The sequence below is a fragment of the Microtus oregoni genome, unplaced genomic scaffold (assembly GCF_018167655.1).
Source record: "Microtus oregoni isolate MIOR12 unplaced genomic scaffold, Mior012 000024F_ref0000369, whole genome shotgun sequence".
Lineage (NCBI taxonomy): Eukaryota > Metazoa > Chordata > Mammalia > Rodentia > Cricetidae > Microtus > Microtus oregoni.
The window spans coordinates 14811892-14838498 of NW_024543083.1; the positions used below are offsets into that span (position 1 = coordinate 14811892).

Here is a 26607-nt window from a genome sequence, read left to right on the forward strand (position 1 = left end):
GTTTTAATTCAGGTGTAGATTCTTCATGAGCATCTTTGCAAGTACGGGTCTTCCTACCTGTCTCCCCTCTACCTTCCTATGCATCTATTTTCTCATCTCCCGTCCATTCATTCAATCACCCAGTCACTGTGCCCATCTCTCCATGTGTTGATGCCATCTCTTGATTACCTATCAGTCGTCTATTACCATCTATTTAGCCATGTATTGATTGTCTCCTACCTTTCTAATATCTCTATCTATCTATCTATCTATCTATCTATCTCCTCTATCAATCATCTACTTATCTATTTACCCATTATTTCCCTACCATCTATCTAGCATCATCATCTATTCATCAATATATCATTTATCCATCTATCCTTCTATGTATCCATCCATCCACCTGCCATCTGTCCATTACTGTGTGCATGTATAACTGCACTTTTCTCCCTTTCCTCTGTTACTTGTGTTTTCTGGAGGACGCCTACTGCTTTGGCTTACGTAGTGAGACCGCCCAACGTCATGTTTCTCCCAACATTCTGCGAATGCTCTTCTGGCCTGACATCTACTACCATTTTCCCACTGGGCAGCAACCCACCTGGCTCCCCAGAGAAATGAGCAGTGCCTTAAAGCATGATTCAGTAAAAGCAAACTAGACTCTTCTATGAATTTGACCTTTCCAGAAGCTTATTCCTTAGCTACAGGAAAAACACATTGGAGAGTTTTGTTTCCTTGTTCTGAAACTAAGCTGGGCAGCTGCTAGTACCCATCATGGAGTCCCCAAGTCAGTGGCTTAAACTCATTCTGTGTTTTTTCAAGGAATTATAATTATATTTTCTAAGAGAATCGGTAACGATTTTTCTAGGAAAAAAAAGCATCATTGGCAAGCAACAGCTGTCAGGAAATACAGAGCAGAGTATGGGAACACTCCTTTCTACTGCATCTTTCTTAGTTGATTGTCACAACAGCCTTCCAAATTTTGGAGTCATGCTTATGTCCATGTTATATTCCATAACGGTTGTTCCATTAAGATGTAGACACATATCAAGGCCAGTGGTTTTGAGAATTTATTATGTCTTTCAAAGTTGATTATCTTAAAATTGTGTTCAGTGGGGCTGGAGAGATAGGTTGGCAGTTAAGAGCACTCTTCCAAAGGTCTCAGGGGTTCAATTCCCTGCACCCACATGATAGCATATAACTTTCTGGAACTTCAGTTCTATTGAATCTGATGCCCTCTTCTGGCCTCTAAGGGAGCAGGCACACACCTAGGTGCACAGACGTATGTGCAGGCAGAGAACAGATGTCGTTAGTCATTTGTAAGAAGCACTAAAGGGGCACATTTATGATTTTTTTGGTTGGTATCTGTTTGTTTTCCTTCTGTCTTTGAGATATCTTGTGCTAAATGTTTTTAAGAGGCTTGGAACAGCTGAATGGCTTCTCAGTGGCACTCTGGTCTATCCTCCTGTACAGTTGACCATTTTGCATGGCCCGTGACTTTAAACTGTTGACCTGTTTAATCTAGGTTCTTCAAACCCAGCTCTTGGTTCCCTCCATCTATCCTGGCTCTCGGAAGCTACCATCAGCCATTATAGCAAACAGAAGGGCATTGCCCAGGCTAGCCTGTGTCCTTGCAGATTCCTGGCGTCATGCTGTGGTGGCAAGTGAGCAGAAGCACTGCCCAGCACTAGGCTAGCACCAGCCTCTGGTGCTTCTGTCATGTCCTCTTCACCTGCTGTGGTTTTCCTTTGTGGCCTCACGCTCCATTGGTATTGATTGCACTGAGTTGCAGTAAAGGTGTAAATAAAAGGGTGATTCATCACTAATTACCTAAGGAGGAGACTTGAGAAATCTCACATAGAGAGGAGAATGGGCAAAAGAGCCTCTGGAAAATTAGCACAAGTGCTCCATTGTGCATTGTTTTTAGAATTGCGCTGTGAAAACTTATTTTTAACCTGTCAGTCAATTGACTGATGAACTCCTGCTGTCTGAATATTAGACAGGCAAATAAACCTGAACATGCTGGGTAGCATTCTGGGGTCCAAAAGCAAGAGGCATCACTACCTAAGATCGGAACACTGTCACAGGTTTGAATGGGTGGTAAGGAATCAGGTAAGGGAGGCTGGAGAAATGGCTCAGTGGTTAAGATACTAGCTGTTCATTCAGAGAACACAGGTTTAATCTCCTGCACCCACGTGGCAGCTCACAACTATCAATAAATCCAGTGTGAGGAGACCTCACACCCTCTTCTTGCCTCCATGACTAACAGGTACATACATGGTGCCCAGACATATGTGCACATAAAATTAAAAAAACAAAGAAATCTTAACAATGACAAAAGAATTCGAGTAAGGGCACACTGTCTCTATCATCTATGCTCCCCGGGAGTAATGCACAGTAGTGTTTAATTCTAACTCTCAGTATGTGGTAAGTGTTGAATGAGAGAATGTATAGGAAATACATTTCCACTCTCCTACGGTCTTTATCAGGGGATGCCCAATACACTATTGCTAAAGATAACTATGTTGATATAGAATAATGTGACGTCTAAAACCCTCTCCATTCATGCAACTTTCTGAGCCTGTTGCTAGTAGCATTGGAGTGTCTCATCTTTGGAAGTTCAGCGACACAGTAAGACGAAGGACATTACTGGCTCTGGGAATGTTCCGGATTAGACTTCCCCCCTCTGAAGTTTGGGGCCAGGTCTGTCAATGCTGACAGGAGGATTCTGAGAAATCCACTGTCAAGTCTTCCCTGATGTTCATTTCAGTAAATTTAGGTTCTTCAAACACAGCACTTGGCGTTTTAAATCCATGGTAGGTATTTTCAAAAGAACGATAGAGCAGGAACGTTTATTCTTAACTTGTGGCTTAAATATGGAAAATGATACTGGCTTAAGTTCAGAGTCATAGCCATAAAATCCCATGGGTTGAACAGAGTTAAAAATCACCAAAGGCTGTGAGCGTGAGAAGTGCCCCTCACCCCAGCGCCTTTAATGAACACTCTCCCACGGATAGAAACTGCAGTCCAAATCTCAGAACAGACTGCTCATTACTGTGCAAACTACGAAGGGCAGATTCTCCAGAGGCCTCCTAAGCAGCGTTCACTTTTAGTTGAAGATTTTAGATTGAACAGAATCGTCTGTGAGCCTGTTGGTCTTGGCCCCCTGGGTAAGAACCCCATTAATGGGAAGCATTTCCCATGAGCTTGTGGAATGTTCACTTTCCCCACTTAACCTGCTGGAGACGACATTTCATCCCATGCTTGCCCACAAGTAAGAATCGTAAGGGAAGTGAAGGCTGGGCACAGTGCGTGGAGTGAAGTGGAGGGCAAGTTAGGATTTGAAGGATAGATACATGGTTGTCTGAATGAAACAGAGAGGTATATGGTGGGGACAAAAACATGACAATATAATAGGATATAAAGAGAATTTTTAAAAGAACAAAATCTATGACATTTCCTAGATTCCTTAAAGATGGCCATTTTCAAAGGCCCCTTGGTCTTCCTGTTGATAACCTGTCTGTCGATAGGTTCTCTTGAAAGAACAGTGCTATGGAAACACTTGAATTATTCTTTATTTGAACACCTTTCCCAAAGTGATGGTTACACATAAGTATGGTGTTTGTTTATAATATCCCACCATGTGTTAATATTGTATTACACAAGAGACAGATACTTCAGGTGGTTAAAATCATGAAACAGAAAGCAGAAAGAGCATAAAAGTTATAGGTGGGGGGCAGAAGTCCTCAGAGATGGCAAATCCCGTGAACATACAGCAGCTATGGCTTCCAGAACAACCTACACAAGAGTGGGTCCTTCAGTATATTCCACAGTGCATGGGAGAGGAGCTGATGATACTCCAGTCTTTCCTGCAAGACTATTGATTGTTAAAGGCTGCTGGGACAAAAGGAGGGATTTTACTCAGTGGTGTAGCCCATGGCAGGTTGCCTTGCCAGTGACTATCCCCTCACCTACACATATGCCAACCCCAGGGAAAATCAGTGGTCCGTGAAGAAGAAGGAGAAGAAAGCGAGGCTGTTTGTGAAGAGTTTCAGTAGGATTAGGGGGTGATGAGAGTGTAATGGGGTGAACATCTAACACACTGTGCACATATATGAGTTGTCAAAAATAAAAGCCAACACATGAAAAAGTTTCAGAGCTTGTGTTTTCTAAAAGTTTCAGATCTAAAAATAACTATTCAGCAATGTGTGTGTGTGTGTGCGTGTGTGTGTGTGTGAGAGAGAGACAGAGACAGAGACAGAGAGAGTTAATTATTTAATTTGATCTTTCTGGGTTGAAGGTGTAAGTCACAAACAATGCCACACCAGTTTGGAATTATGATTAATAGGGTGGTATTTATTTAAAGGGGAAAAAACTTACAGATCACTGTCCAACAGCCCTCTATGCAACCAGGAAGGGAATCTAGTCGCCTGCGGAGCAGGAAGTGAAGAGAGAGAGAAGAGGGAAGTGGCCGCTTTTTTAAAGGGAGAGAGACCACGCCCCAATGGGCTGGTATCTCAGCGGCTATAGGCTGGAGGAGTAGGAGGACCTCCCGCAACACCTCCCCCTTTTGTTTAAATAAGAGAGTTCTAAACCTACTATGAAATTATATACAATAAGTACAAGTATCCTATTCTAACTAGCTTAGGTCTTGTATAATAAATAACTTGGCCAAGTCATGAAAGTAACTACATTTATATAGTCTTCAACCCCATCGAAGATCTGAGAAGGGAAATAATGTTACCTGGGTAATTAGGAAGTTCAGTAAAACAACTTCCAAAACATGCAACAAATCACAGAGACAACTAGCTACCTGGGCAATTACCCAAAGTCACTTTAGCAGTGTTGAAGCAACCAACTTTGGCTAAGGCCTAACATAACATACCATTTTCAAAGGCAAGCAACTTTTTCAAAACTATCTTACCCTGTCTGGCAGGATATGACAGTCCTGTTTTATCCATTGATGCATGCTCTGTATCTCTGTCAGTGGTTGAGGTATGGGCATTTCTTTGCCCAAAGGCCAGTTCTGCCAAAAAAGAAAGGCTCCAGGTGGAGTGTCTTTGGTGCTCAACATTCTCTCAGGAATAGAGTGGTGTTGCCAGGAGCAATTGTGTCTCACTACCACAAAACTCTGAGTTAGATTAAAGGCCATTTTCTATAGCTCTTTGAAGAAGTTGAAGATTATATATCTATACTGAGTATAATCTCTATATATCTAAAGAACCAGATTAGTCTAATTATAAATGACAAACTTAGATGACTATTAGTCTATATAATTCTCAAGATCTATCTAACTTAAAGACTAAGACAATAAACGACTGTGAAACAAATGAGGACAATGACCTCCAAATATAAACAATGTACAAATATACATTGCAGTAGGTAAATATTTATCAATACACAAACATTATATAAGTATCTTAATCAGAGGTAGAAATGTACACTGCAATATGGTAAATATATACAATATATATATCAATACAATATATGTCAATACATAAAAAATGTTTTAAACAGAGGTAGAAACATGCATGCATACAATAGTCAATATAATTTAACTTTGTATCAATATACAAGAATCAATACGAATATATTTGTCTAAAAACAGTAACTCACAATTACAAATCTATTATCCCATCATCCCTCTTTTTTTTTTTTCAAAATGATCCCTGAGCTTATAAAATTCCTCCCCCAACCCTCAATCATATACTAATTATAATCAACCCCTAAATGATGTCCCTAAACCCAAGGGCAAACTTTACTGGGAGAGGGGACGTCGTCCTCTAGAATTACATCCAGCTGTCATGGGGGCAACGTTCTTTCTGGGGGATCCTGTGAAAGTAAAATGATGGTTAAATTTCAAGATCAATGTCTTTTAAAATTGCCAATAGTCTCTGAGTATTTTGTGGAGGTCTGGCCAAAATGTTGTATGAGATGTGTATGTCAGCTAACCAAGTTGGAACTGTCTTGTGCAGCTGGTACCCAAAGCAGGTCTTGTAGTAGCGCTATCAGTATCATGACGTCATATCAACCAGGTGGAGTTGTTGTTATGGGGCCCCATCTTCTTCCTGGAAACTTCAAATGTCACTTCAGGAAAAACTCATTGTTCATTTTGAAAAACTTAAACATTAATCATATATATATATATATATATATATATATATATATTCACTGAAAGGTATGATAGATATATTCAATGAAAAGTATGATAGATATGAAGAAAGGCAAAGATGTTTTCTAAACTCATATTTCTTTCTGTCCCATATCATGGCTCTTGACATGAGACAGAAACTCCAGAAACTCTTGGGTTTTCTCTTACTAACAGGCTTGGAATTGGAGAGGGACTGAGCCAGAGTCCAACTTCAAAACCAGCTTTATAAATTTAGAAGTATGGTTTAATATATTTTACTTACACAACTCATTCAGTTTTCTTGATATTTCCTATTGGGCAGGTATTTTTCCATCTGTCAGTATCCAAACATCCAGGGTCCCTTGAATTTTTCAAAGATGAGATGTCTTTGTTATTTCTAGAGTTTGAAGTTTCTTAGTTCTTGTTTACTTAGCTAATATTATATCCTTCTGGAGTCTTTGATGGAGTTGAAGAATGGATAGGTAGTTATAGTTTTCCATTGTTATGATAAAAGATAAAGTAGAGATAAATATTGTAACTATAATTCTTACTTGATAACTTTTGTTATATGTAATTTTACTATGTTAAAGTTAAAGCCTTTCTTCTTTGTTTAAACAGAAAAAGGGGAAATGATGGAGGAGGGTCATCTTTCTATCTGTTGATTTCATTGTTTGAGCAATAAAGAAACTGCTTGGCCCTCATAGGTTAAAACATAGGTGGGAGGAGTAAACAGAACAGAATGCTGGGAGAAAGAAGCTGAGTCAGGGAGTCGTCATGATTCTCCTACTCCAGGCAGATGCAGGTTAAGATCATTCCTGGTAAGCCAGCTCGTGGGCTACACAGATGATTAGAAAGGGGCTAAATTAATATGTGAGAATTGGCCTAGAAGAGGCTAGATAGAAATGGGCCAAGCAGTGTTTAAATGAATACAGTTTGTGTGTAATTATTTCAGGTAAAGCTAGCCGTGCGGGCAGCCGGGTGCCGGGGATGTAGCCCCGCTGCACTAATTACAACACTGGGTAATTCAGAAGATGTTAGTTCTCATGCTGATAGAAGCCCTGGTGATCATAGGAAATCTGTTTACATTTATACCAGCCTCCTTTGTATTCATATAACAAAATTCCCAGTGCTAAGAAATTTATGAGAAAAGAGGTCTAATCAGCTCACAGTTCTGGACTCTTAAATGTCCCAGAGGTGTGGTGTCATCGGTGATGAGGGGCTCCTACACATCAGGAAGCATCATGTAGGACCTTGCTTGAGAGAAAGTGATCACATGTTGAGTCAAGAGGCCAGTGAACTTGGACTCTTTCTTTTCTTTTCTTTTGGTTTTTATTGGTTTTTCAAGAAAGGGTTTTTCTTTGTTTCCTTGGCTATCCTGGAACTCACTCTGTAGACCTGGTTAGTCTTGATCTCAGAGACCCACCTACTTCTGCCTCCCCAGTGCTAGGATTAGAGGTGTGTGCCACCACACTCAGCTCTGACTTGTTCTTTCAACAGTTTTGTTAGCTCTTTGAGAACTATCCTGGGTCTCAGGAGAATGCAATTGCTTTCAGAATGAGAACCTCCAGAGGCCCTTACCTCTTAAAGATTGCACACTTGTTTACACAATTGAAACTACATTTCCCAACACAGAATCAGGTGAAGGGCATGTCAGATAAAGCACAGCATCCTTTAAAAAGAACTTCTAATGAGTTGAAGGAAATGAGTAGGGAAAGGTGGAGACAAAAGGGAGGTGGATACTGTGCACTCGTGACCAATTATTGTGGGTCTTGATATTCAAAGTCCTTGTTTTGATGATAAGGAAGCGGCCAACCCTTCATCCTCCTGACCAAAGTCACCCAAGGTAGCGTGTGTGATTGCTACTTGAACACACAACAAAGCAATAGGGCTATTACTAACCTATACCCAAGAGTTATCACCTGGAACCTCTAGTACCCCTTTGGTACAGTGTTTTACATGGAAGCACTCTTCTCCATTTGATAAGCTTTCCAGTGCTTCTCTTGAACAGTTTGCATCCTTCAAATTCTGAAAATGCACGTACCTTTGACAAAACTAAAGAACATAATTAATAAATTTGTCTTTGAAATAAAAAAAAATCAAGGTAAAATTTAATGAAGTTCTTTAAGAATCAGCATGGCTTTCTTTCTTATTTCTTCAGCTGTGTCCTGTGGAATTCCAGAGGCTCCAGGAAACGGCTCATTCACGGGCAATGAGTTCACTTTGGACAGTAAAGTGACATACGAATGTAATGAAGGCTTCAAGCTGGATGCCAGTCAGCAAGCCACTGCTGTGTGTCAGGAGGATGGCCTGTGGAGCAACAGAGGGAAGCCACCCATGTGCAGACGTAAGTGTTCTGTCCACTGCATTCACTGGGAGCAGGGGTGAATTTACCTCCAGAATGCAGGCAGACACTTCCCAGTATTGTAAGGACCTGGTCCCTTTCATCTTTGCAACACAAGCAACTGCCATAGAGACCACTCCAGTCACTTAAAATGGATTGTGTATTCCTGGTTGTTAGCCCAGTAAATTCCATGACAATCTATAACACCGAACTTACCCCAACAAACCTTACGCTGGAGCCATTTTCAGTATGAGTAGAAGCTAATGAGTGTGAGCACAACACTGAGCATAAAGTGTGTAACGTAAAGCAGTGTGAGTTGTTCTCACCATTTCTCATGTGATGTTTGAGTTTTTCAAAGTTAGAGCTGATGCTTGATTCGTGTCTATGCCACGGACTTCTCATACACATCACCGGCTGCCAGGAAAAGCACCAATTCACCTGTAAAATGCAGTCAGACTTCTAGAAAGCCATTTTCAGTGCACGGTAATGTCCTTACAAGAGTCAGACATGAGAGAATAAAGGGGAGAGGGAATGGTGTAATTATATTTAATTTAAAAAATAATATTTTGAAAAGGAAAAAGGTTCAAGCATGAAAAGTTTAAATCTGATGTAAAACATAGTCTTAACAAGCACACAAGTCATGCTGAGAAGCCAACCCTAGAAGTTACAAGCACATGCTCACATACATGTGCACACATACGTATACACATGAACAAACACACATATGTATACACATGCACGTGTACATGCAAACATAATTTATACAATAAGAATTTTGTCACAGACATATTGAAAATCTTGACTTTAAATTAATATGCCCTTCCAATGTTTCAAAACTTAGAAATAGAAATGTTAGTTTTCTTTTGATGATATCTCAATAACAAAGGTTTCCTTGACCTTTGATTATACAATTAGTTTGCTTTTTTCTTTTTTGTATAAGTTGGTCATGTTAAAATTTTAAACTCTTTGCAAAGTTTATGGAAAGTAATTAACAGCTCACCACAGTTTTTATTTTCCTTGCTTTAATTTGCGATTTTAGGTCCATGTTCTCAGTTAGTTGGTGATATTTGTAAACTACTGATTTTTCTTGGTTATTTTCCATTAAATATGACATCATTTTATAGCCCAGTTGTTTAAACCCGTGGGAAATGAAGGTACTGTCCCAGTTGGGGCATCCAGGATCTATGTAGGACACACTGTTCAGTGCTGCAGTGGGGATTAAAGTTTCCCTTTCACTAGCAGGTGACAGAGTTAGTCAATGTTAAATGATGTGATGGTAGGCAGAGCTGAGTGTGAGGAAAACCCATTTTAACTTTGGTTGGGGGTGGTTTCCTACACTTAATGACAACTGAAGAAATCAGGCATGCTAAACACAAAACTTTATCCTTAGTCAGAAAACGTGATAAGTACTAAATTTTGGTAACAATTGTGTATCTATGTATATCCATATGTGTCTACACATACACACATATATGTGCATATATATACACATACATATATACAGTCCTATATATTTTTCAAACTAATCCCATTGGATCTGTGTGGGATCAAATGAGTTTTTAAGTTTCCTTAACAATTGTAGTAAATTGCAGAATTGGTAGGTGAAGTACCAGGTGATACGCATCTCTACCAGGTATGGTAAAGAACAAGTTTAATCCCAGTACCTGAAAGATAGAGGCATATGGCTCTCTGTGAACTAAGGCCAACCCAGGCTGCTCAGTCAGACCCTGTCTCAAAAATAAAATAAACAGGGGCCAGAGAAATGTCATGGAGGTTAAGAGCACTGGTTGCTCTTCCAGAGGATCGGATTCAAATCCCAGCACCCGCATGGAAGCTCACAGTCATCCGTAACTCCAGTTCCAGGGGATCCAAGGCCTTCTTCTGACCTCTTCAAGTACTACATATATGTGTAGGCAAAACAGTCATATAAATAAAGCATAAATACATAAATCTTCAAAAAATAAAGTAAAAGAGAAAGGCTTCCAATCTGATCGATACTAGAGATGAACAGTAAACACCCCCACTGTGTTCCACCTCGAGGCTGGCTCGGTTTAAGACTAGAATAAACAGCAGTTTCTATCCGTATTGCCCTGTAACTGTACAGATCTCCTAAGTACATTCTGAGTCATTTTTCCATTTTAATTCTTTACTGAGCCTGAATCTGGCTGTTGGGAGATACGATCCATGCTGGTGCTACCATATACCCAGTCAGGGCCAGTGATACTAATGTGCAGGGCTTGATAGTTTGGCAAAATGATGGATGGATTTGCACTGTGCGCCATGTGTTGGGAAGGAGGCAAGGGCGTTAAGCCAACCATCTCTGCAAACACTTGTCTAATCTGCACTGCCAGTTTGTGGGCGCTTTCTCAGTTGATGCTGTTCATAAATCACATTAATTATTAATTATTCATGAAGACCTACTGTGTGCAAAACACCAAACTCTCCCCACCCCCCTTTATTTCTGAGCTAGGTTATCACTTTTATAGCCCCAGCTAACCTGGAACTAACTATGTAGACCAAGCTGAAGTTAATTAAACGCAGCCTCTTCTAAATGTTGGGATAAAAAGTATACACCACCATACCCAGCAAAGCATCAGAATGTTTCACGATTAAATGAATGCAAATCCTTCATTAGGACAGGAAAACAAGGTGAAGTCATATCCGGAGGCTCACAGCCATCTGTTACCCCATCTACTAGGGATCCAACACCCTCTTCTGGCCTCCAATGGCTCCTACAGAGAGAGAGAGAGAGAGAGAGAGAGAGAGAGAGAGAGAGAGAGAGAGAGAGAGAGACAGAGACAGAGACAGAGACACAGAGACAGAGAGAATACATACATATATTTGGGCACACAGAAAATACACCTATAATAATGAATCAGTCTTTTTCAAAAAGCTGTTTGTGTTTTAAAAAAATGTCTGCCCACTGGACTGCTTATCACCTTACGGTTCCCTTTTCCTATAAACAATTGAAATCCTATAAAAAGCAGCAGCAGCCCTAGATACAAAGAATACGTCCAGTTACACTTTGACAAAGAACTTGGCTGCCTTCACACTGTGGGAAGTCATTGGGCAAGAGACAAGGAGTTACCAGGAGACGAGACTAGGGGAAGACTTCTGGGCATCAGGCAACAGCTGTCCCAATGGTCATTATCTTGCCTATCACTTTGAAGCAGGAGACGGAGAGGCAGAATGCCTCCTAGGACAGTCAAATTCTAACAGAATTCATACAGAACATGAAAACTTCCCACTCCATCCCCGTTCCCAATTAATTCTTCTCAGCAACCTTCTAGCACTGCGCTGGGAGGAGAAGGGAAACATAGGCCTCTAGGGCCTGGGGCTCCTCTGGGGACCCAACCCTCCTGAGGGGCTTTCCGGATCATGTACTGTGACACCAATAGCTTGTGTACCTGGGAACTGAAACCCAGGGAGGCTCTGAAATCATAACACAAACAGACTGAAGGCTATTTTAGACTCAGTGATTGGTGTTTGCCCTGGGCTGACATTGTTTAGTAGGAGCAAAAGTAATGTTTTTAAAACGTACTTACTTAACGTCTGTCTGAAGAGCTAATCTCGGGAACTACGTGCAGGACATTTAAACCTGAATTGTTATAAACTATGTAGTAATAGGGGCGTCGGGGCTGCGTCCCCAGCACCCCAGCCGCCTGCTCGGCTAGCTTATGCCCCGAAATAATTACATGGACACTGTATTCTTTTAGACACTGCTTGGCCCTTTAGCTCTAGCCCTTACTGGCTAATTCTGATATCCCAATCAACCCATCTCTAATAATCTGTGAGCACGGGTCTTACTGGGAAGATTCTAGCCCATGTCCATCCTGGATCGGAGCTTCATTGCGTGTGTCTGCCCAGGAGCCGGGAGCATGGCATCTCTCTCTGAGGCGTCCACTCCCGAAAGGAGAGCTGTGGAGTCTGAGCTCACTTCCTCTTCCTCCCAGCGTTCTGTTCTGTTTACTCCTCCCACCTATCTTCTAACCAATGAGGGCCAAGCAGTTTCTTTTTATTTAACCAATGACCTTCCTCCATCATTTCCCCTTTTTCGGTTTCAAAAAAAAAAAAAAAGGCTTTAACTTTAACATAGCAAAATTACATATAACGAAACAGTTATCAAGTAAAAGTTACAATAATCTTTATCATAACTAAGGAAAACTATAACTATAACTAACTATTCTTAACTCCATCAAAGACTCCAGAAAGATACAATACTACCTAAGCAAACAAGAAAAAAGCAACTTTTAAAACTCTAGAAATGACAGAGACATCTTGCTGCCTGGACAGTCACCCAAAGTTCCTCTGTACCGTTGGGGCATCCATCGTCAGCCTTCAGGCCCATGGTATCCAGCAGACATTTCCATAAAGCAGGAAAATTCAAAGTCAGTTCAGTTACTATCTGTTGTGTCCTGCAGAATGTCTCGCAGACTCTTTCATGAATCAGGAACCCCGAAAGATCGTCTCACCTTACACAAGTTCAGTAGTCCTCTCTCTGTGGGTTCTCTGTGTCCAGTTTATGCAATAGTCCAGGCAAGAGCAGTTTCTTGCCCAAATGGCTATCAAACTCCATAACGAGACTCTTCGATGCCCATCTTCCTCTTGAAGTAGATTGGTACTGCCAGGAGCAGAGTGTCTCATTGTCATGAAAAGTCCTAAGTTATTAAAACATTTAAAATACCATATTCTATAATCTTTGAAAGATATAAAGAACGCCTATATAAAATATATCTATGTACATCTAGAAAATCTTAACTAACATGACTACAAGCTTGACTATTGCTGATGATTATCCATTAACCTTTATTTCTTAATTATACAGTACATTTTTAAATGAACTACACAATCACAATACCTTAATCAAGATCAAGAAATACATATACATATAACAAAATTGACCTTAAAATCTATACAATGCAAATTATTCATACCTATATCATTTCCCCCCTTTAAAGGTAAAAGAACATTTATAAACAATATTTGGGAACATGGGCACAGTTTTTCTCTCCAAACTGCTTCCTGCTGAATGGGGGCGTCGTTAATTAGGTCTTTCATGGTATAACCTGTGTGCCAGTTTCATTTCAGTTGGCAGTTGAGCGAAGCAATTTTCTGAAGGTGTTCACACCAACCCTTCAGGAGGGCGTGGTCCATCATACCAAATCGGAATAGAAGAAATGTACAGGGTCTCATCCTCTGTGAAAACAAAATAAGAAACTCCTTTCCAAAGCATCATGTCCTTAGATCCAAATTTCAAAGTCAAGGCATCAAAATATCTATGTTGGATTAGTTCAGCAGCATTTATAAATAAATATCTTTTGGCATCTGTTGCTCCTTCCTCAGCATTCAAACAATTCAAAGAGAGCATAATAGCATACAGTATCAAAATTCTCTGTCTATTTTCCATCTTTGTACAGCTTTGTTTTAACCTCTATTTCATTTATTTTTACTTTTAACTTTTTGCTTTTTAGACAGGTTCTCTGTATCTTTGACCTGAAGTAACTCTGTAGACCAGGCTGTCTTTGAACTCTCAGAGATCCGCCTGTCTCTGCCTCCCAGGCATTCGGGATTAAAGGTGTACACTATGACACCTTGAACTCACAGAGAACTGTTTGTCTCTGCCTACTAGGCACTGGGATTAAAGGCGTGTGCTACCACACCTTGAAGTCACAGAGGTCAATCTCCCTCTGTCTTTCAAGTGTTGGGATTAAAGGTGTGTACTACCACACACAACAACTCTCTTCCTTTTTTTGTTTGTTTTTTACTTTAAGAATTTTAACTTTTAGTCTGCATATATTTTTAACATGCTGTAAATCATTTAAAAATTTTCTTTGTCTTTGACGCTCTCTTTACTGTATCTCTCTCTGTTTTTCTGACCACATGAGTCTTTAATTTACCAAGCAATCTCAGTAGGACTAAAGGCGTGGCTTTGCCGGCTGGATCCAGCCCATTCCTTAGCTTTTCAGCCTCATGGCTGAGGTATTGGCTGTAGTCATGTTTACTGCCACAATTCTATGGCATTTCAAGGTCCCTGCCAGCAAGCGAGTTTCAGCAGCCTGTGCTTGCAAACCGCACAAACCGCCTGCGTAAAAGAGTCAGAGTTTGCCCTGGCAGGACAGCCCAGAGAGCCGGCATTTTTAAACGGCGCAGCTTTTTTCCTGCTACGGCTGAAAACCGAAAAGCATGCATTCAGCTTTTCGTCAACACCATTTAAGTGTTTCATGGCAGGACCTCTTAATGAGCTGCAGGGTTTTGCAGCTAAAGCTGAGTCAGGAAGCTTCTCTTAGATGAGAGCACTTGCTTGCCCTCTAGCAAGCAGAGTGCCACAAATGTTTAAAGCCAGAGTTCACGCTGGCAGCACAGCCCCAAGAAGCTGCGCTTTAAAATGACACAATATTTTTTCTGCTGCTGTTGCCGAATCAGGAAATTTCTCTACAGCACGCCACTAACAAACAGCAAAAATCTGTGTTAAACTCTCTCTCCCTTATTTTTAAGCCTTCTCAGGTTTTTTAAGTGGGTTTAGTCCATCACATGAGGCACCATTTGTAGTAATAGGGGCGTCGGGGCTGCGTCCCCAACACCCCAGCCACCTGCTCGGCTAGCTTATGCCCCGAAATAATTACACGGACACTGTATTCTTTTAGACACTGCTTGGCCCTTTAGCTCTAGCCCTTACTGGCTAATTCTGATATCCCAATCAACCCATCTCTAATAATCTGTGAGCACCGGTCTTACTGGGAAGATTCTAGCCCACGTCCATCCTGGGTCAGAGCTTCATCGCATGTGTCTGCCCAGGAGCCAGGAGCATGGCATCTCTCTCTGAGGCGTCCGCTCCCGAAAGGAGAGCTGTGGAGTCTGAGCTCACTTCCTCTTCCTCCCAGCGTTCTGTTCTGTTTACTCCTCCCACCTATCTTCTAACCAATGAGGGCCAAGCAGTTTCTTTTTATTTAACCAATGACCTTCCTCCATCAAAACTAGACCGACAGTGAGCAAAAATTAAAGCGCCGCTGCAAAGGTACCTGTGCTCTCTTCCACGAAGCTCAGTGTCTTGCTTGCCACACACTGGAATCCTCACCCCAATTTCTCTATCCCAAAATCGACACTGAACACCCAAAGGCGCAACCTACCAACTCGTCACATTCGATCTGAAAGTGTCCAAGCTTGGGAAACAGCAAAACCGAGCCTGGGCTCAACAGGGGCAGCCTGGGATTTCATATCAGACACACAATCAGTGGGAAAAAAAAGTCCATGTACCAAAGTCTTGTCATAAAACACAAAGCCTACAAAAGGCCCAGAGAAAGTACCTCCGCCTAAATCCACATCCACCGGTCCTGGGGAAATGTTCTCACAGAAAATTACACAAATCAACCACAAGAAACAGAACTTAAAAGGACATCATAACTTCAATCAATTCACTATTTGCTGAGCTGATGGTCTTGTTGTCTAGGCTTCTAAAGTTCCATGGTTCAGCCCATCTCCCTCACTCCCATCAGCTGAGGCTGCCGGCGGTCTGTAAAGACGCCACTTTAGCTGTGAGTGTGAAGACGGGGATGATTAAATTATTTCACTCCAAAGGTATCTAATCATAATTTTACAAATCTAATTAAATGTGCTCCAACTAAACATGGTAATAAGAAGTACTTACCCACACGAGTATGAGGCGGGGAAACTCTGTTAAAAGAAAATAAAAAGACAATTATATTCCACACTTCGGGGCTGATTAGACAAACAGGGAAGATTCATGAGAAGGGCCTGTAACTACCAGAGCGAATGCTTTATGTTCCTGGTGGCAGACTCACTATAGCACGAGTGCCCCCAGAAAGGAACAGTTTGCCTTGCTGCTTTTCCCTGGCTGAAGAAACCAGAATCTCTCTCCATAAAGTTGACAGCCAAGGACTGGAGAGATAGTTCAGGAGTTAAGAACACACTCTGCTCTTTCAGAAGACCCAAATTCAGTTCTCAGCACCCAGGTAGGTTGACTCACAACCACCTGTAACTCCAGCTTCACACACACACACACACACACACACACACACACACAAATAAATAAATAAATAAATAAATAAGCATATAAATAAAAAGTTTTTTTTTTTTAATGAAAGCCAAGCTTTCCCCTGTCAGATACATGTGTCTTCTCCATCTCCATGACGTCCAGCAGTTGGGAAAATGTGTCTGTTGTATGGAAACTAGTCATTATTTGTGTTTTCCACTCTTTTGATTTGAGAGGTAAAATTATGTTCTGGTGCCGAAAATAGTGTCAACCATGACCACAGTGCTTGAGATTCACCATGTCGAGCCTCTTGGGATAGGTAGACCACTGAAGATGCTCCCTTAGTTGAAAGGGGGGAAATGACCCCTTGGTGATTGGAACCTATCTGTCTGCAAAAGAGCAAACAGAAGGGATGTTAGGTTTGTGGGGAAACTGGCATATTCTACCAAGTTGCATCATAGTTATCATAGACTCAACATGAAAATTCTCTCATAATTGTCAAATATATGGACTGATTAAATTCATGATACCATAGACTTGTTTTCCTGTATTTCTCAGCCATAACAACATTTCATCTTCCTTCAGGGACCTTGCAATTTATTTGATATTTGCTTGTTGTCATATTTGTACCATCTATGATGAACTTCTGAAGGTGTTGCCTACCGTCTGCCTATTTTTAGTGGAATTAATTTTGCTTTTTGTGTTGCCAGGGAAACTATAAATCAGGGAAGTGCTATGCAAGAGGAAATTCTTCACTGGATTGGCTGACACGGGCTTTCTTGTTTGCCTGTGAAATGTAAACAGTATAGTTGTGGTGGTGGTGGTGGTGATGATGGTGGTGGTAATGGTGATGGTGGTGCTGATGGTGATGGTTGTAATGATGGTGATGGTGGTGATGATGGTGGTGACTGTGGTGATTATTATGATGATGGTGGTGATGGTGATGATGGTGGTGATGTGGTGGTTATTATGATGATGGTGGTGATGGTGATGATGGTAGTGGTAATGGCGATGGTGGTGATGGTGGTGCTGATGGTGGTGACTGTGGTGGTTATTATGATAATGGTGGTGATGGTGATGATGGTGGTGGTAATGATGATGGTGGTGATGGTGGTGCTGATGGTGGTGACTGTGGTGGTTATTATGATGATGGTGGTGATGGTGATGATGGTGGTGATGGTGGTGGTGATGTGGTGGTTATTATGATGATGGTGGTGATGGTGATGATGGTGGTGGTAATGGCAATGGTGGTGATGGTGGTGCTGATGGTGGTGACTGTGGTGGTTATTATGATGATGGTGGTGATGGTGATGATGGTGGTGGTAATGATGATGGTGGTGCTGATGGTGATGGTTGTAATGATGGTGATGGTGGTGCTGATGGTGGTGACTGTGGTGGTTATTATGATGATGGTGGTGATGGTGATGATGGTGGTGGTAATGGCGATGGTGGTGATGGTGGTGCTGATGGTGGTGACTGTGGTGGTTATTATGATGATGGTGGTGATGGTGATGATGGTGGTGGTAATGATGATGGTGGTGCTGATGGTGATGGTTGTAATGATGGTGATGGTGGTGATGATGGTGGTGACTGTGGTGGTTATTATGATGATGGTGGTGATGATGACGGTGGTAATGGTGACTGTGATGATGACAACCATGGTGTTGATGATGATGATTACTCTCCTTTCTCATCTCATGATGCTTTATGAGCACTTACTCAGAACCAAAAAATGGTGGCCCTTAAGATGTACATCATCGGGTGTTGCATTTATGAGCAAGGATGTCTTCGGGGGATTGATTTCCAGTTCTTGGCTTAAATTATTTTTATTTTACATATTCATGCATATTCATAGGTATTTATGGCATTTGGGATCCACGTCGAACAGTTGCTCTTGTCACCTCACATAGCAACCCACGTGTGTGATAACGGCTCCTTCTTGCAGGAATGCAGGTGTAGATAGATGAAGGCAAATTCACAGAGGCTACCTCCTTCACCATCACACGCAGGGACTTTTCTTCCCACCGTCCAGCTTGTGTCACTTGGGGTTCACCACCCAAGTATGTCGTCACTCAGCTATAACTGTGATTCTTAATTTGCACAGTCTTTCCCACAGATCAGCTTCGAAAACATAAAACCCACAGTAGAAACATAAACATTAAAAAAAAACATAAAAAAACTGGTAGGAACCTGTTTCTGAAAACATATGTTCTTTCTTCAGCAATCAAAAGACAGGATGGACTTTGCAGTTCATGCCCACCCCAGACTTCAGTTTTCCTCCTAGGAGACCCTTGCCCCTCATCTGGGACCCTCTCTGGTGTCAGGATCATGGTCCATTTCAGCCCTAGAGTGTTAGCATTTGTGTGACTCTTCTCTACAGAGGCTGGTCTGTTGACTCCCTACAATGTGTTGTTTAATTGTTTAGAGAGAATCATTATTGATGGCTTCCATGCAGTGTTTATAGATTGCATTTGGCTATCATATACATAGGATGCTATGCACGACTGTGTGTGATCTCGGTGGGAATTGCCTCTGAGAAAGGAGAAATATATCTTCAGTTTTCACAGGTGTGGTTCAGTAGATGTCTTTGCTGTTCTGTTTTCGTGGCAAGTTCCTTTGCAGATTGTGCACATGCACACATGCACACTCAGACAACTGTAGCTAAGTGTGACCTATACTTGACTTAGCTGGAAAACTATGAAAGGATATAGTGGTTACAGTTTAAAATAAATGCTTGTTGCCAAGTAGAGAGTGAGCAAGAGACACAAACAAGCTAGAAGACAATTTAAAAACATCTCTCCAGACTACTCTTCACGCCTCCTCACCAGGGCCCCACTGACCTCAAAAAAAAAAAAAAGAAAAAAGAAAAAAAGAAAGCCAAATACTGTTTTCATGAAGAAACAAGGAAGCTGTGGACTGTCGGATTGCTGTTAGTGAAGATGGAATTAGCCATGAAAACTCCCTTTCCACCCTGAGCAGAAGCAGAGCTTATGAGGGATAGAGCAGATTAGAATATATGAGTTAGTTCCAGAAGCACACACTGGCAAAGAGAAAGCCTTTTGTCACATTCCAGCTGAGTTCAGGGTTCATATGGCCGAAGGCTTTATGGAGATGGTTGTCTTGCCTAAAAAGCTAGACATATTCTAGCTGCAGAAAGATATATCTACTGCTAAGCAAACCATTTCTATATCCTCCATGGTCATACAGAATAGTTGCCACATCCAAAAATATAGAGACATAAGCTTAAGAATGGCTTTTAATTACCAAATATTCCTTTATATTTTTTAACCTCATTGCTTTTATTCTTACATTAGGCACATACTCTCTGTAGTTTATTTGAAGATGAGCTAGAAGTTGCCATAGAAAGGAGAGACTTTTTAGCATCTCACACAGCAGATTCAATTTTAATGAATGTAAACAAAACTTAAAAGCAAAATGCATTTATCATTGTTACTCTAGAAACACATCAGCTATTGTTTTTGGACTCAATGCTGACCAATATGGCCCCATAAATTGTTCTGGGAGCCAGCTGATGGTGACAGATGTCAACAAAGAAACCTTTGCGATTAATGCTATGGTTTTTCAAGACAGGGTTTCAGTCAACAGGCCTGGTTGTCCTGGAACTCTCTTTGTAGACCAGGTCATCCTTGAGCTCACAGAGATCTATCTGTCTCTGCCTCTGCAGTGCTGGGATTAAAGGTATGGGTTACCACATCTGGCTGGTTCTTGCTTTTAACTTGTGAAGTTCATTTAAAATCCTATCGTACTTTTCCTAAACAAATCTCTACTCCCATAGTCTCCAAATTTCACATATTTCAGTCTGTCTGTAAGTTCTCTAAAGTCTACTATCCTAGGGCTGCATCTGAGCCTACACTACTGTTACTACAACTGTTTCCATAGCTCTGCACTCGGGAACTTGTCTTCTTGGCCTTGCATCATGGGAAGTCTTTCTCTTAAATTGTGATGCTAGGTTATTTTTTCTACAATGATAATGCAGTGTGCCTATTTTTGTGTGCTTGTAAATCTAGTAAAAGCAGCTATAGTGTGTGCATATATTCCTGTGTATATCTGCGCATGTATATTGACATGTACATACATTTGAATTTGCAAGTGGTTTTTAACATGTGTGTGCATGTATGTATAAATATACATGTGTGAAGGCATGTATAAGTATACATGTGTGAAGACAGATGTATTCTCATGTACCCATGTGTGAATGAGGGGATGTGTGTGCATGTATGTGTTGTACAGAAAAGAAATGATTTCCTACTGTTGTAGCATAGTCCAACAGTAAGATCCCCTTCACATCTGTATTGAGACAGTAACACACAGGCTGGGATTGGGCTACCTGCCATGTGATTATGTGGAAAACAGAGAAATCCTGAAACAAGGATTGAGGGCATCCAGGTTCCACACCACAGTGAGTTCCATAGACCTGCAGCCCCTACCTTCTAGAAGCGGTTATGGCAAGGGCTGTCTGTCAGGAAGCCGTACTGATACTCGGGTGTTTCTCTCACAGCGGTGCCCTGCCCCAGCATCGAAGGCCAGCTGTCAGAGCATGTGCTCTGGAGGCTGGTGTCGGGGTCACTGAACGAATACGGAGCTCAAGTTCTCCTCAGCTGCAGCCCTGGCTACTTCTTGCAGGGTCAGAGGCTCTTGCAGTGCCAAGCCAATGGGACCTGGAACACAGAGGAAGACCGATCCAGATGCAAAGGTGAGTGACGGCAAACCCTGCCGCAAACGAGGTACAGAACTTCAGGTCACAGCAGCAAAGGCTTCACCTGTGAGGACGCCATTATAGTCCTGCTGACTAAAGTAGAGCCTGTGTGTTAGCATGACGTGCTCAGACAGGTGCTGCAGGAAAAGAACCCTGCCTGTGTTCCTATATTAATGACAGTATTTTATAAACTTCAGAATGTTAAAGTCATCACATATTCCACAGTTGCGCTGAAGACAAATAAAAGCCCATGTTTAAAGAGCTACCTATTCTTCTTCTGTGTGAGTGCAACAATGAACTTCTCATTAGGATCTTGGGAAATAGTTTTGTATGCTGAAGATACCTGTCCTCCTCAATTGTCTTGAAAGGGGAGATTATTGTACTCTCAGGTACATGATGAACAGTAAACTATGAATAAATAGAAATAAGACAGAGCTGACATTGTTCAGAGCACTGTCTGATTTGCACATCTCTGATAGCCAATCTGTACTAATTATACACAGGAAATTGTCAGACTTTGAAACAAGCAGTTGGCCTGTGTGAGATCTATGCAGTACACAACTTGGGATGAATGGCAGTAGACTAAAAAGGAGAAAAACAAAAGAATGTGTGTATTTAGCTGCTTTACATAATAATTTTAATTAAATTTTTAATACAACAGATGCTAATACTTCATGTAATACAAACTCCTCTCAGGAACCCAGAGATAAATAAGGAAGAACAGTGGCCTGGGACATTCAAGACACCTCTCCCAAAGCGCCATCACAGTTGGACTTTGATGGCTCCTTGTGGCTCTGATGGCTTCTTCATTTAGGTGACCAATGTCTGGCCAGGAGCCCACAGTTAGTTTCCCCTGCCATAATCCTTCCACATTCTCCCCACACTCATGTCACTCACCCACATCCCCCAGCTCCTTCGAGCCATTTTGTGATTTGGGGGTGCATAATTGGGGCTGTCAGGAGGGGATGAGAATAACATGGAGACTCTGACATTTTAGCCCCCTTGAGGGGTTCGCAGAAGGTTCCTGAAGGTGCAGCAGGCCCTACATACACTCCCATGCACTTGATTCCAGCTAAGGATGTTGGCTGTGTCTCTGCCTGTGACAGGATCTTGATAGACAGGGTCAACTTGATGCCACTGTCTGAAACTGCCTTTCTAGAATACTTTACTCCTACAAGTAAATCTTTACAAACTTGGAGCTCTCAGGAGGCTTGAACCACACCTAGAAGCAGCAAAGTGCCCCTCAGCAGGTCCTGATGCCCTGGCACTGTGCTTCTGGTTTTACCCCGAGGTTCTGGAAATTAGCTGTCCTGACACACATAGTGCCCTTACTCTTCAATGCCATCTGGCCCCTGCTAGGAGCCACACATCCATCCATTGTCATCACTTCCCATCAGACACAAACACATTGTGCACACTGGTGACTACTCACTGCCCCACATGCCTGGACATGAGCCCTGTGTCACACACTGCAACCATCGATGTGTAGCATTTTCTAGAATCAGGAGAATCCACCTGAAACCTTGGTTTGCTTTGGTTTTCTCTATTCATGACTGAATTTCAAGTTGACATCGTCTTAGCCAGGACAGGCCACTGGTGATATCTCCATATTATCTCTCACACATCTCTGAAACTAAAGACAGAGTGTTTACCCAGATGTCATTCAGGGATCCAAAGTGTCCTGGGAGCATGCTTTGGAATCTGTGTGGGAAGAAGACAAAGCATCGTCCAGGAAGGGAGAGTTCCCAGGGAGCCGTGTCCTTCCCCTGGTGACCCAGCTGAAAGTTTTTCACTCACCTAAAAAGGTAGACATTGTTAGTGTCTTAGTGACTTTTCTATTGCTGTGACAAGTTACTGTGATCAAGGCAACTTATAGAAGAAGCTTCATCAGGGTTATGGTTTTGGCGGGTTCCTGTCTGTGGCTGTGAAGAAAAAGCATGGTACTGGTTCAGCAGCTAGAGCTCACATCATGACTGTCAAGTTGGAGGCAGAGAGCTAACTGGGAAGAGCATGTGCTTCTAAGACCTCAAAGCCCACCCTCGTGACACACCTCCTCCAGGTCATACCTTCCAAACCTTCCCAAACAGTTTCACCAACTGGGGACCAAGTAGTCAAGTCTATGAGCCTGTGGAGGCTACTCTCATTAAAAGTACCACAGTTATTATCAAATTTCTCTCTATTTATCTATTTTGGAAAATTTCTTTTGCATTTGCAAAAGAGCTTGCAAATTTTTGGAAACTCCTTCTTTTTGGAAACATAAATGGATCAGAGCAGACACCCATGACTCGTTGTGACAGGTTATGGTATCATCTAGCATTCTAGACCTTGTTTGCTATTGCTAATCCTTTGAAAATGACACCAGAGCCCAGGAGTTCAGAATATCCTCCAGTATCTTCCCACTGTGTGGAAAAGGTACCCAACTTCGAAAGCTGTTGTCAGGGTTACAGTGCAGTCGGTTCTTCCTGAGGTGCAGTATCTGTTGCCGAGCAGTTATCCCCAGTGCAGTAGGTCCATGTGACACAGAGAAGTTCTTTGTCTGACATTGGATGGGCCCACAGGTTGTGTGTGTACATGACATGGAATGGGCTCACAGATTCTGCATGACATTGAATGGGCAGAGAGGGTCTCAGAATGACATTGGATGAACCCATGGGTTCTACGTGTAATATTAGATGGTCCCACAAGTACTTTCAATGCCATTGGATTGGTCCATAGTGTCTCTGTTTAATATTGAATGGGCCCACAGGTTCTGTATGCAATACAGGATGGGCTCACAGGTTTAGCACATAACATTAGATGAAGCTATGGTGTCTGTGTCTTTCCTCTGCCTGGTACCTCCCAAAGCTGTCATTGTGGTGCTGCTGGAGTCCTGTGTGTACCTGAAGCTGCCTGGTCAAACCCAGCTGTCTGTTCACACTCACGGGCAAAATAAACGTCCTTGTGATTATGTGTCTCAGGTAATGGGATCCACTTTCAGTTTCTAACGTGTGTCCTTCACTCTCTCACACTTGATGGTTTCCATCTCTGAAGACAGGAGCCAGGTGGCCTCTTTAAAGGCTCACCTCATCACCAGAATAGCCTCACCCTGTCAATCTCACCCTTGGAACTGAAGATGAACTGACTCATAAACTGGCCATGGCTCTGTCTGAACGAAGGAAGCCTTGGAGATTGCGCGGAATGTCTGCGGCCAGGGAAGAAAACTTCAGGATTTCTAGGAGTTTATCCTTTCCTATATTATAAATTGAAGCTGCTAAAGCTTTAAAAATATTTAACAATTTTCCTGAAAATTGAGAAGATATAAATACACATTAATTTAGATAAAATGATAGCAAGTCCCTTCCATGCTAATATAAATAGCATGTGGGTTTTTTTTTTTTATGAACGATAGGGATTTGTTTTCTAGCGAAATGATATTTCTAAGAGTGTCCTTTTGAGTTTCCTTGTGACATGCTGCATGGGTATGGCTGGGTTCTCAAAGCCTGGTCTGAACTTCTCTAAATATACAGTTTTAGTGGCAGGATACAAAACCCAAGCAGTTAGCAGTCTAGCAGCTGGACAGAGGGATGTCTGTGGACTCTGGAGGGATACTAGGGCCTCCTGGAGCCCTGGGCTTTTGTGATGAGCACAGAGCTCAAAGGTCCAGTGGCAGAGATGCAGGAACAGAAACGGACACACTCAAATTCTGTCTCTGGTTTCTCTTCCACATCTGCATCCTTGTGTTTTCATGGCTATCTGTGTCACAGGCTGTTGCCAGCAGCCAGCTTTAGTTCAGTATCTAACGTTACTTCTCTTTATAAGAAATTTTGGGGACCAAGTCTGACCACCATCTCCTCACTCAAAAGCCGTTCTAAACTCTCAGAACAGTCAGTGGCTGTTGAGGACTACAAACCACCTAGGTCTTATCCCTCCAAAAAGGAAGGGGATGAAAAAAAAAAAAAAGGACCTTATGATGTTCATTTTCTGGAACCTAGAGAAATCACTGGATGTGTTGGTTTACCATTGGTTGCCACTGACTGTAACTTAAATTCTCTTTATTTCCTATAGTCCCTATTTTACCCACATAGACCCAGAAGAAACACAAGATTAATGCTGATACTGATATACTTTTCTTTGAAATGTGTACATAAAAACTCCAGGAAGTTCAAACACCATTTCGTTTCTTCATTAAAAATCTTTAAAATGACACATTTTCCTAAGCCCAATTTGCCAGCCTGTGGCTGCTTCCCTATAGAAGAAACCCTTGTTTCCATTTGGCACTGAGACTGAATCAACAGCATCGCCCAGTGTGTTGTCATGGAAACCATGGGCATAGCAATGGAGCTGTAATTTATCGGGCTTCAGTTACCTGTGGCTTATCTCAAAATGGCCAGGCTGTGAGATGAGAAGGGAACCTTCTACTTTCCATTATGTGTCTTCTCGGGAGCCTGGATGATAAGTTTCCTTGTTTGCTGGTCCTTAACCCAGGAAGGAGAAAAGACTCTTGGCCACCCCCAAGCACATCCACAGCACCCCAAGATCAGCTGAGTTCCCCAGCTTCATGGAGTTCACCTTCTCACTCCAAGTGGTCCTAAGTTCTCTATAGCCCAGGAGATCTTCCCACTGGAGTTTTCCCTCCTTCACAGGGAAGCCAGCATTCTTTTTTCTCACTCTTCTTGTTGTTTATTTTTAAAAGGAAAAAAACATGTTTATTGTGGAGATGCATGATTCAGAAGTCTTTACACTTTAAAATGTGTGTGTGTGTATATATATATGTGTGTGTGTGTGTGTGCTCAAAAAGCCAAACTGGATATTTAAAAAGGATTATAGAGAGCATCACCCGTGTTCTAGACTGCCCCCCAGTTCCTAACTACTCATTATGGCTTCTCTGAAAGCTGACCTTGGCCAAGTTGAGGTTCTGCATGGCTTCTCTGGGTTCCTGCTGCTAACCAGAGACCTGTGTGAACTGACAGCTCAGCCCCTGGCAAGGTCCAGCCACAGGAATCCACATAGCCATTCTGCCTGTCTGCCTGAGTGGTACTGTTAATCATGGCCCTGAACTTGAGAGACACATCCGTAGCTCCAGGGTCTGCTCCCTGGGGCATGGGCAGCCCAATTCCATTGTGAGCACCCTCATTTTTGATGAGGCCTTCAGACTTAACAGGAAGTGTCAGGTCATAGCCGTAGGGCCCAAGACCTTCCAGAGAATGCAGGCTGTCACCCAGCAACACACCTTTGTGTGTTTACAACCAACCATCTCCCTGTCTCCGAGCATACGCTGCCTCTTCTCACTGACAGCTGAGCGCAGTGCTCGTGACTGTTCCTGGTCATTGTGAGCTACATGCAATCATGTGTGTAGTCATTATTGACTACAGCTGTGGGAAGTATCAACATTTGAGCTTGTCTAAGTACTCACACTGCTGGCAGGGATGCTGGCCTCATAGTGGGATAAAACACATGCCACCAGGCTCCTCCTT

The 26607-nt window shown here is 42.1% G+C and overlaps 1 protein-coding gene across 2 annotated transcripts in view; it reads left to right on the top strand.

The window, feature by feature from the left end:
- Csmd1 (CUB and Sushi multiple domains 1) overlaps nt 1-26607 on the top strand; it is a 1426468-nt gene that overhangs the window by 1346102 nt on the left and 53759 nt on the right. For both annotated transcript variants that reach the window (XM_041673587.1, XM_041673588.1), the window contains exons 50-51: nt 8265-8450; nt 20957-21151. In XM_041673587.1, coding sequence (XP_041529521.1) covers nt 8265-8450; nt 20957-21151 — 381 coding nt within the window. The remainder of the gene's footprint in view (nt 1-8264; nt 8451-20956; nt 21152-26607) is intronic.